Source organism: Ovis aries, chromosome 13, assembly GCF_016772045.2.
Source record: "Ovis aries strain OAR_USU_Benz2616 breed Rambouillet chromosome 13, ARS-UI_Ramb_v3.0, whole genome shotgun sequence".
Taxonomy (NCBI): Eukaryota; Metazoa; Chordata; class Mammalia; order Artiodactyla; family Bovidae; genus Ovis; species Ovis aries.
In genome coordinates, this window is record NC_056066.1 from 19,515,802 (window position 1) to 19,528,509 (window position 12,708).

Below are 12,708 nucleotides of genomic sequence, written 5' to 3' on the forward strand. Positions count from 1 at the left end.
TTAACAGACTAATATGCTTAAAGAACTCAATCTTCAGCTTATCATGAGCAGTTTTAAAGACTTCATTTCCACTATACTATCTGTAACAATGAAATCTGTGTCTGTGTATCAGATTCCTGTTGATGCTTTCAGCAGACTTAACCTGTTTTCTTTGTCCTTTAGTGGATCCAGAAGTCTCTGGATATATAGGAATGATGTGAGCAAGATCCTAAAAGTGCCCACTGAACCCTGCTTGCTCTAAAAATGAAACATACATCTATAAAATACTTTGGGAATTAGCTTAGTATCTTAATCTACATAAATTAAGGAATCTTTAAATCCATAATTTGGACCAACAGTCCATATTACTTTGCTATAAAATGCAAAACTGAACTTTTAATAAACACTACCAGAATACTCTACACTCAGTTCAGTTCAGTCGCTCAGTCGTGTCCGACTCTTTGCGACCCCATGAATCGCAGCACGCCAGGCCTCCCTGTCCATCACCAACTCCCAGAGTTCACCCAGACTCACGTCCATTTCATGATGCCATCCAGCCATCTCATCCTCTGTCATCCCCTTCTCCTCCTGCCCCCAATCCCTCCCAGCATCAGAGTCTTTTGCAATGAGTCAACTCTTCACACGAGGCGGCCAAAGTACTGGATCTTCAGCTTTAGCATCATTCCTTCCAAAGTAATCCCAGGGCTGATCTCCTTACAGTCCAAGGGACTCTCAAGAGTCTTCTTCAACACCACAGTTCAAAAGCATCAATTCTTCAGCGTTCAGCCTTCTTCACAGTCCAACTCTCACATCCATACATGACCACAGGAAAAACCATAGCCTTGACTAGACAGACCTTTGCTGGCAACGTAATGATTCTGTTTTTGAATATACTATCTAGGTTGGTCATAACTTTTCTTTCAAGGAGTAAGCATCTTTTAATTTCATGGCTGCAGTCACCATCTGCAGTGATTTTGGAGCCCCCCAAAATAAAATCTGACACTGTTTCCACTGCTTCCCCATCTAGTCCCACGAAGTGATGGGACCGGATGCCATGATCTTCATTTTCTGAATGTTGAGCTTTAAGCCAACTTTTTCACTCTCCTCTTTCACTTTCATCAAGAGGCTTTTTAGCTCCTCTTAACTTTCTGCCCTAAGCGTCGTGTCATCTGCATATCTGAGGTTATTGATATTTCTCATGATGTACTCTGCATATAAGTTAAATAAGCAGGGTGACAATATACAGCCTTGACGTATTCCTTTTCCTATTTGGAACCAGTCTGTTGTTCCATGTCCAGTTCTAACTGTTGCTTCCTGACCTGCATACAGATTTCTCAAGAGGCAGGTCAGGTGGTCTGGTATTCCCGTCTCTTTCAGAATTGTCCACAGTTTATTGTGATCCACACAGTCAAAGGCTTTGGCATAGTCAATAAAGCAGAAATAGATGTTTTTCTGGAACTCTCTTGCTTTTTTCATAATCCAGCGGATGTTGGCAATTTGATCTCTGGTTCCTCTGCCTTTTCTAAAACCAGCTTGAACATCAGGGAGTCCACGGTTCACGTATTGCTGAAGCCTGACTTGGAGAATTTTGAGCATAACTTTACTAGCATGTGAGATGAATGCAATTGTGCGGTACTTTGAACATTCTTCTGCATTGCCTTTCTTTGGAATTGGAATGAAAACTGACCTTTTCCAGTCCTGTGGCTACTGCTGAGTTTTCCAAATTTGCTGGCATATTGAGTGCAGCACTTTTGCAGCATCAGCTTTCAGGATTTGAAACAGCTCAACTGAAATTCCATCACCTCTACTAGCTTTGTTCGTAGTGATGCTTTCTAAGGCCCACTTGACTTCACATTCCAAGATGTCTGGCTCTAGATTAGTGATCACACCATCGTGATTATCTGGGTCATGAAGATCTTTTTGTACAGTTCTCCCATGTATTCTTGCCACCTCTTCTTAATATATTCTGCTTCTGTTAGGTCCATACCATTTCTGTCCTTTATCGAGCCCATCTTTGCATGAAATCTTCCCTTGGTATCTCTAATTTTCTTGAAGAGATCTCTGGCCTTTCCCATTCTGTTGTTTTCCTCTATTTCTTTGCATTGATCGCTGAAGGCTTTCTTATCTCTTTTGCTATTCTTTGGAACTCTGCATTCAGATGCTTATATCTTTCTTCTTCTCCTTTGCTTTTCACCTCTCTTCTTTTCACAGCTATTTGTAAGGCTTCCCCAGACAGCCATTTTGCTTTTTTGCATTTCTTTTCCATGGGGATGTTCTTGATCCCTGTCTCCACTAAACTACACTAGAGACCATGTTTCTGTTTTCCTCAGAAAAATGGATATGAATGTCTCAAACTGTTACATGAATCTCAAGGAGACTTTTTAAATTTCAACTTATATTCATACTAAACATAGATGCATTTAAAGTTAAAATGTTCACGGAAGGAAATATATTAAGGTAAAGAGGCAGAATCAGTTTTAGATGTAAGAATGACATTGGCTTCCTAACTGTTTTCCCTTATCCATTGAAGGTGAAGATGAATTGGGATTTGCTTCACAGGAATTTAACCATGTATTAGAGAATGAAAACATGTTTGCAGTAATGCCTGGAAACTTGGTGCTTTGAGATAAGGTTCTTTGCTATTATGGAATGAATTCCAAAGAGTGTACAGCTATGAAAGATGGAGATCATAAGAACATAGATTCTCAGTTGCTAATTATATAAGTTTTGTGAGCAACTGTGGATTTACAATGTCTCCTGCATTTATGCTATGTAAAGAATAAATACAAGGACTCTTTGAACTAGTGTTTTTTAAAATCTCAAATACATCTTCATGAACCAAAGAAAAGATCTTCTGATGAGTACAATTTAAATTTTTTTCATGTATTCAAAAACTATTTATTGGATGCCTGTTTTAGGTCAGGCACTGTGCTTTTGCTGAGGATATACTAGAAGCAAGATAGCCCAGGGTCCATCTTTGTGGTGCTTACAGCTTATTCAGAGAGACAGCAAGGAAACATAAAACAGTGTGAAAATTGGAACAGGTGAAAAACAAGGTTATCCACAATTATTTTACTTACTAATGACACTTTCAGGTCCAGAAGATTTTTGTTTCTCTACATGAATTTCTGTTTCTAACTTCAAGTCTTGTTGCATAATCATGAGACTTTCATCTGATACATCATCATGAGCTGCATAGAGAGACACATTTAGTGCATTAAGCAGAAAAATGGATCTTGAAATCCCTATATATCAAGTTTATACATGTGTTTACAGTATTTTTTCCTTTTTATAAATATATAAATAAAGTACCATCATGTTAGACCTGATATGAAAATGGTGAGAAAAATTTCAGTGTGTAAGTCTCATTATTTCACAAAAGTTTGCTGATGTCAAATATACTTTATATTAGTCCCTACTTGTTTTACATTATTATAGTTTAGGTTAATATATACTCATAGACCAAATGATGAAAATGTATATGTAAAGGTTATTCATCACACCACATTTTTTATCACAAAATACTCAGAAGCCCCTAAATATATTAGCATATGAGATTACTTGAATAACAAGGTACTTGCTATAAATTAGGGTAATATAAATTATTATTTATACAAAGAGTTACACATAAAGCTATAAAAAAGATACTTATAATCCAACTTGGAAGGATTCCTAGACGAGAGGTTAAGTATAAACAAAATAATGGAAAGAGAAGATATCAAATATTCTATTTTTTAGGAAAGAAATGAGTAAGAAATAAAAAGAAAATATAAGATATTTACCTTTAGAAAAAGAAATACAGGAAAGAGAAAGAGAAAACAATGTATTTGGTCACCAAAAGTTGCATGCAGAACTGGTCGCAATGGCTAGTATTAAATCTAAACATGTTGCTGGCAGTGATGATATCCTCAATATAAGAACTGTTTCTCATATTTAATGACAAAGTAGGTAGAGCCCCAGGGGTTGCTTTGCCCAGAGACACAAAGAAATGATAGAGATTTAGATAGTTTGACCCCACTATAAGGAAAGTAATATTGTTAGAGTTAACTGGAGACAGCAGCACCTTTTCTGGTGTGTCACCGCAGGCCCTCTCTTTCAGAACATCTTTCATGGTTATTATGCCCAAGGAGGATGAAGAAAGGGGTAGGTGGGAGAAAAGTCATGTACACCTGAGCCTCTCCTTCCTTTACTAGCTATTATTTGCTCTTGACTGGTCCAATGGTGGTTAGTTCTCAAACAATTCTCAAAAAATGTTTGAGTTTTCAAACAATTTTTGAGTTCTCAAACAATTCTCAAAAAACTTTTTTGGCCCACCCTTACAGCCACCCGCTCAGGTATTCTGCAAGCCACTTGATAGTCCCTTGATTCAACAACAACAACAAAAAAAAGTGAGAAAAGTAAATGATGAGACTGTTTACCAGACTCAGATCTAAGGTCATTCTTGCCACTCTAACTGGTTACCTGGCTCAATTAAACCTCTTCATAAAGTGATGTCAACTGGTTCACGGCACAATCTATATGTGAACTGAAAACTTTCCAAGCAAAGAAAAAGCAGTAGTAGTCAGAGTGATGTAAAAACGGTAATAGGGTACTTACTCCTGGATCACAGGGTCAAGATCTTTCCCAAAGACATCTATGGGTTTTCTTACCCAACAGTAGGTCTCAAGGAGGAGACTGACAGGCTCTACATCAGATATCTGGGACTAGATAATGACCTTTGGGCATAATGGGGTCCACATACTGATAACTCCAATGACTAATGAAAGTAATATTCTCTCCAACCCTCCCAGTAAATCTTGATATGAATCAGAGTGCATCCCCTTACTTGTATCCAGATCTCTTAACTTTAAAAATAAACAAGGCTATGAGTTAGGCCGAGGTCCTTCTGTCTCCACTGGGAACATGAGAATGTTTTACAAATCTCCCCTCTCCCCAACATGAGGATGGGGAGGTGAGGAAGAATTTCATTCTTTGGTCTTTTTAGAGCAAGATGAGGGGAAAATGTGTGTGTGTGTTTATCCCCAATCCATGCTCAGAAATCCTATAACTGAGGCCATTTCAGTCGCCCTACATAAAAAACTGAACCTAACAAACTACCAGTACCTAGTGCCTTCAACAGCCAAAGCAACTACCTAGAGGATTAAAACCTCATTACTGAGCTTAATGAAGCAAAAGTTCTTCATAAGACTATTTCTCCATTTCAGTAACCCCATCTGGCCTGTGGATGAGGCCTCAGGTATATAGAGAGTCAATTGATTATTAGAGGCTTAATGCTGAGCGCAGAAGAATTGATGCTTTTGAACTGTGGTGTTGGAGAAGACTCTTGAGAGTCCCTTGGACTGCAGGGAGATCCAACCAGTCCATTCTGAAGGAGATCAGCCCTGGGATTTCTTTGAAAGGAATGATGCTGAAGCTGAAACTCCAGTACTTTGGCCACCTGATACAAAGAGCTGACTCATTTGAAAAGACCCTGATGCTGGGAAAGATTGAAGGTGGGAGGAGAAGGGGATGACAGAGGACGAGATGGTTGAATGGCATCACCGACTCAGAGGACATGGGTTTGAGTGGACTCCGGGAGTTGGTGATGGACAGGGAGGCTTGGCGTGCTGCAGTTCACAGGGTCACAAAGAGTCGGATATGACTGAGCGACTGAACTGAACTATGGAGAACAGTATGAGGGTTCCTTAAAAAACTAAAAACAGAACTACCATATGACCCAGCAATCCCCCTACTGGGCATGTACCCTGAGAAAACCATAATTCCAAAATACACATGCACCTCAATGTTCATTGCAGCACTATCTACAATAGCCAGGACATGGAAGCAACCTAGATATTCACTGACAGATGAATAGGTAAAGAAGATATAGTATGTATATACAATAGAATATTACTCAGTCATACAAAAGAAAGAAATTGGGTCATTTGTAGTCACATGGTAGAACCCAGAATCTATCATACAAAGTGAAGTCAGTCAAAAAGAGAAAAACAAATATCAAATATTAACAAACATATATGGAATCTATTAAAATGGTACTGATAAACCTATATGCAGAGGAAAAAAAGACATGCAGGCATAGAGAATGGACTTGTGGACAAAGAAAGGGAAAGAGAAGTCAGGACAAACTGAGAGATTGGGACTGACGTAAATACACTACCACGTATAAAATGGATAGCTGGTGAGAACCTGTGTACAACACAGGGAGCTCGACTCGTTGCTCTGTGGTGACGTAGATGGGTGGCAGGGGGGACACAGGGTGAGAAAGATCCAAGAGGGAAGGAATACATGTATACTTACAGCCAATTCATGTTGTACAGCAGAAACTAACACAACATAACATTGTAAAGCAATTACACTCCAACTAAAAAAAGATCCTATGATAGCTGGGTGGGCTATCATCCATGGAGTCGCAAAAGAGTTGGACACGACTTAGCAACTAAACAGCAACAGCAACAATGAAAAACCATAATGGAAAAGGATATTTTAAAAAAGAGTATGTATATATATGTATAACTGAATCACTCTGGTATGTAACAGCAATTAACAACAATGCGAACCAAGTACACTTCAATAAAAATAAATAAGAAAAATAATATTTAAAATAAAATAAACCACATGCCATATACATATTTATGAACTAAAGAAAAAAGATAATTTGATGAGTTTAATTTAAAATATTTATTAAAAATTATCTATATTTATTATACTTACTAGTGTGTCCTTCCCTTCTGTGACTTTTTCCTTTCTTTACATATTGTTGGATTTTTGAATCTTGATTCTCATGCATACGCTTTTTATCTTGTACTTTATCATGAGCTATATAGAGAGATACATTTAGTCCACTAAGTGAATAAAACAAATATTATTGTGAAATTTCTAATTTCAAATTTATAATAATTGTGCAATAACATATTCTCTTATTTTAATAAAATTTTAAATGAACTGCCACAATGCTAGATCCACATGAAAATTTTGAGGTAAATTCTGATAGATGTAAGTTGAAGCTGTCTGTTTCATAGGAATCAAATATTTGTATATTAGTCTCCAGTTTCCTTGTGTTATTTACACTTTAGGTAAATACATATTTATAGACTAAACAATGAAAATGTGTATGCACAAGTTTTCCATTACAATATTATGTGTAATTACAAAATAATTAAAATCACCAAATATATAAACATAGAAGATTGGTTGATCTTTGGTTGATTGGTTGAGTCAAACTAAAGTATATATTATAAACTATGGTAAAGTATAAATTACAGTACTTGGTAGTATAAACAAGTGTACCTATTGCTGCAAAGGAAATGAAAAAAAACCTCTACAAAATGATTTGGAGGGATTTCAAGGAGGTAGTATTAAGTGAAAAAAAAACTTAAATAAGTATCTTACATACTACCTTTTGTGAAAGACAGGGACATAAGAAAGAAATATAAAAACAGGGGAAATGAGTTATTTTTCAATCAAACATGGAGAAGACAAATCAGGAAACAATTTAGCTGGATACCTACAAAAGGAGGGTGAGGACTAAGGAATGCAGGGAAGGTATAAGAAAGGAATGACAACTTACATATATCACTTTGCCCAGTTATTACTTTTGGGAAAAGGTTCATGTTTTATATATTCAAAAAACAAAACTAAATTAAAAAATAAAAAGGAAGACTAACATTGAAAGCAAACTTGAAGCTACTGAATGAAAAGATAAGCACAAATCCAAGTAACTCATCAGCTACAGAACAACCATCAGCTGCTGAACCACTATTAACAGGAGGATGTTGGAATCCACCAAGAAAAAGATACTCCGTGTCCCAGAACAAAAGAGACGCCGCAACAAGGCAGTAGGAGGGAGACAATCACATTAAAATCAAACCTCATACCAGCCAGAGATACTTGGAGGGCACAAACAAAACCTTATGTGCACCAGGACCCAGGGGAAGGACCAGTGATCCCTATAAGATCTAAGATCTGTCTGAGAGTGTTTGAGGGTTTCCTGTAGAGGCATGAGTCAGCAGTGGACTAACATGGGAACAGGAGCACTGGCAGTAGTAGTCCTGGGAGGTGTGGCATGTTGGGATTAAGTTCTCTTGGAGATCACCATGGATCCTACTAAAGAGCCTACAGTCCTGACACAGAGACTGCAGACTATAGGAATGGGCCACCTTAGGCCAAACTACAGGGAGGGCGCACAGCCCCACCCATCAGCATAAAATTGTATAACAGATTTACTGAGTATGGCCCGGAGTAAGACCCAGGTTTCCCCAGAGCCAGCGACTTAGCAGCAGTAGCAGCATGCCCCAACTGATGCCGAAGAAGCTGAATGATTCTATGAAGACCTACAAGACCTTCTAGAACTAACACCAACACAAGGTATCCTTTTCATCACAGGGGATTGAAATGAAAACATAAGAAGTCAAGAGATAGCTAGCTGCTGCTGCTGCTAAGTTGCTTCAGTCGTGTCCGACTCTGTGCGACCCCATAGACGGCAGCCCACCAGGCTCCCCCGTCCCTGGGATCCTCCAGACAAGAATACTGGAGTGGGTTGCCATTTCTTCTCCAATGCATGAAAAAGAAAAGTGAAAGTGAAGTCGCTCAGTCATGTCCGACTCCTAGCGACCCCATGGACTACAGGCTACCAGGCTCCTCCATCCATGGGATTTGCCAGGCAAGAGTACTGGAGTGGGTTGCCACTGCCTTCTCCAAGAGATAGCTAAAGAGCAAATTTGGCCTTGGAGTGCAAAATGAAGTAGGGCAAGGATGAGTTTTGCCAAGGGAATGCACTGATCATAGCTAACACTCTCCCAACAACACAAGAGATGACTCTACAAACGGACATTCAGTTCAGTTCAGTTGCTCAGTTGTGTCCGACTCTTTGTGACCCCATGAACTGCAGCATGCCAGGCCTCTCTGTCCATCACCAACTCCTGGAGTTCACCCAAACTCGTGTCCCTCGAGTCGGTGATGCCATCCAACCATCTCACCCTCTGTCGCCCTTTCTCCTCCTGCCCTCAATCTTTCCCGAGGTACTCTTGCTAAACGGTCGGCCATGAGGACCTAACATGTAGCCCCACTATGGTCCACTTTTTGATGGCCGCTATGAATAAAGCAAGTGCTATTTTCTATACTTTTATCAATGAATCTTGAGACAGATCAGAAACTAGCATATATACTTGTCCTGATTCCCAGCTTTCAAAAATAAACACAATAGGACTATAACAAAGCACCAATTTCCCTGGTAAAAATATGAGAGCCTATTCCAGGACAAAGTTTGAAAGGCAGTTGGAGGAGAATTACATTTCTTGGGCTTTTTGGATCGTGGTACACTAATATCTGTAATCCTCACAAGCCCTGGCACTAGAACGAGGGGGAAGCAGATAATGCTGTCTGTTTTGGGGCCACCACCACAAACAGAAACCTTTTCCAGGCCAGACTATGGTACGCTGTATTGTTATTGCCTTCATTGCTGAATGTATTATTGGTAGAGATATATTATTTAGGTGACCCACCACTTGTATTCACTTCCAAGCTGTGACAGGATTTGATAATGTTAGGGTATTTTAATGGGGCAGGCTGGAAGATCTTGAGCCATCCAATTACCAGAACCTAGAACCCTTATCTGTTAAATTCCAAAAACAATACTGACATGCTGGGAGTAAAAAATAAATAGCTGCCCTTGTTGCTGAGCTTAAACAAACCAATAAATTCCACAAACTATATCTGCATTCAATAGCCCCATCAGACCTGTGCACAAAACCTCAGGTGCCTACAGACTAACATGATTAAGGCTGCACAAAGTGTTAGTACCAACCTCACACTGGTATTGTGACTGTCACAGAAGCTATTGCCCAAGGTAAAGGAACTCAGTATATAGCAACCAACAACTTGAATACTGTTCAGCATCTCTCTTCATGCCAATGACGATGATCAATTTACCCCTATGTATAATTAATTGAAATATGCCACTAATGTCCTTCCACAGGGATCTCTCAGTTCCCCATCTGCCTATCTTCAATGGGTAGAGCATGACTGAGATAAAGTCCCACTCACAGAGGGAATGATAACCTTGCTATATTGATGACATCTTTCTGGTGGGCCCAGACAAGCACCATCCCACAAGCGCTGAACATCCTGTTGATCCATATGGGACAACATAGCTGGGCCATTAATATAGACAAGGACCTAGTATCCAGTGAAATTCCAGTGTGTGACCTGTAGCAGATAAAAATCTTACTCCAGAGATGTTTGCAAACCTTTGGGCCCTCTCTTCCTCAAATTATTTATTTTAAATGTATTGATGGGACTTTTGATGGGATTTGTTGACTACTAACACATTTGCATGCTGCCCACAGGGATGTGATGGCACATTTCTAAGAAGTTACCATAAAGGCTATCCCCTTTGAGTGGAGACCCAGCCAAAAAGATGCTCTGGAAGACTTCCAACAGATCGTTCAAGCTCCTTCCCTGGACTCTTCTGAGTCCCCATTTGTTTTCTGAGTTACTGACCTCTTTGTAGCTTACTGACATTGTAGCCTATAGCAAAAAGACACTGACAGAGGCCAGAGGCAGCCATTGGTTGTTCGGAGCAGAAATTTCCCAGGTTGGCTGAAAGGTACATAGCCTTAGTGAGATAACTACTGATCTATTATTGTCCTTAATGGATACTGAGCATGAAATAGTCTTAAGGTCAGAAATCCCAACTAAACTGTATCAAGAACTTCGTTTTTGTTTTTAAGCTGCCTTAAGGTATTCACACTTTAAATCAAAATGTAAAATTTTATCCATACAAAACATATGCTGAGATATATCTTCAGGAAACAAAAAAGATCTGATAAGTTTAATTTTAAATGATATGAAGTTATTTATGATTATGATGCTTACGAGAGAGTCTTTCCTTTTTCAGAGTTCTTTGCTTCTTTACTTGCATTTGGGTTTTTGACACCAAATCCTGATGGTTAAGCATAACCTTTTCATATGATGCTTCATCATATCCTACATAAAGAAGTACATTTAGTCCACTGAACAGAAAAAAAAGATCTACTGTGAAATATCTAAACTTCAAATTTATACAAGTGTACAACAGAATTCTCTTTCATTTTGATAAAAAAATAATCATAAAGCTAGATATGACAAAAAATTGTGAGAAAAGTTTTAGTGAGTGTTTTGAATATATTTCTATCAGTCTCTAGTTTTCTTGGGTTATTTATACTTTAGGTCACTATCAATCATAGATCAAACAATGAAAACACATAGGCACAAGATTACTCATCATAGCATCATGTGTAATTGCATAATATTCAAACTACCTGAATATTCATAGATCATTGATTGAATAATCTAAGATATGTACCATAAACTATGATATAAATAATGGTTTAAAATGTGACACAAACAGCTGTACATTCAGCTATAAATTGAATGAAAAAGTTATCCAGACATGAAAGAATTTCCAAGAATGTTATGTAAAAAATAAAAGTGAAAAAGTATATATTTAGTATATTACCTTTGAGGTAAGAAAGAAGGGGAAGTTAAGGGGAAAATTAAGAAAAATAGACACATTTACAAATGATTTAAAGAAATAATAAACCACAGGACAATATAATATATGGTTACTTACAACAGAAGGGATAAACTGGGGCATACAGGGGAAGGGATTCAGGAAAGCATGATCTCTTGCAATCTCTTTTAGAGGTAGGTTGATATCCCATATATTCCAAATGTAAAAGCAAATTAAGGGGGCAGTCCTAAGATGGTGGAGGAATAGGATGGGGAGACCACTTTCTCCCCCATAAATTCATCAAAAGAACATTTGAACGCTGAGCAAATTCCACAAAACAACTTCTGAATGCTGGCAGAGGACATGAGGCACCCAGAGAGGCACTCCTTGTCATCGAAAGGAAGTAGAACAAAATATAAAAGGTAAAAAGGGAGACAAAAGAGGTAGGGATGGAGATCCATCCCGGTAAGGGAGTCTTAAAAGAGAAGTTTCCAAACACCAGGAAACAGTCTCATGGGGGTCTGTGGGGAATCTTGGAATCACAGAGGGCCACATAACTGGGAGGAAAAATTAGTCAATCAATAATTAAAACCCACAGATTACAGTGCCTAGTTACAACTCCCAGTGCTCCCAGCTGCCACCAGCAAGCAGGGGATGAACAGGGAGGCCCAGGCTGCATTGCTTAGGGTAAGGACTGGGTCAGAATGCCTTGAGAGCAATCTGAGGGAACTAAAGTGAGATAGCAACCCAAACTGTGGGATAGCCAGAGAGAGAGAGAAAAAGAAAGAGAGAGCGAGAACTGTCCTGTGAAAAGCCCTAACCTGAGGCACTGCCAGGCCTGCTCACAAAACAAAGGACTGAGCAAACACCAGAGGAGAGCTAGCAGGCTCCGGACTGGCCCATCCCCCGCCGGAGACAAGCAGGCAGGGAGGCAGCCAGAGCCAGAAAGGGGCAATCACGGCCCCAGAGAGGCATCCTCTACCAAACTGCAAACAGGCCCCATTGCTAACCAAGAGTTCTTGGGATTCTGGATGGTTGACATCCACCGGGAGGGTGACAGCCAGAGATCAGCTCCCCAGAAGAGACACATGGCACACCTGAGAAGGCACGCCCATTGTACACCCAGAAAACCAAGCTGCTGGGACGGGGCAGGCGATAAGACGCACCCCCACCTGGGGGTGACTGCGTTTGCCAAGCACCTGGTCACCAGAGCTGCTCGGACTTGGGAAGGGCACAAAACA

At 39.4% G+C, this 12,708-nt stretch overlaps 1 protein-coding gene across 23 annotated transcripts in view; it reads right to left on the reverse strand.

The window, feature by feature from the left end:
- The window catches only part of CCDC7 (coiled-coil domain containing 7), a 301,615-nt gene that overhangs the window by 198,837 nt on the left and 90,070 nt on the right, over nucleotides 1-12,708 (reverse strand). For all 23 annotated transcript variants that reach the window (XM_042230493.2, XM_060397257.1, XM_042230489.2 and 20 more), the window contains 3 exons: nucleotides 10,852-10,962; nucleotides 6,691-6,795; nucleotides 3,060-3,170 (listed from right to left, as the gene is read on the reverse strand). In XM_042230493.2, the coding sequence (XP_042086427.1) occupies nucleotides 3,060-3,170; nucleotides 6,691-6,795; nucleotides 10,852-10,962 (327 nt within the window). The remainder of the gene's footprint in view (nucleotides 1-3,059; nucleotides 3,171-6,690; nucleotides 6,796-10,851; nucleotides 10,963-12,708) is intronic.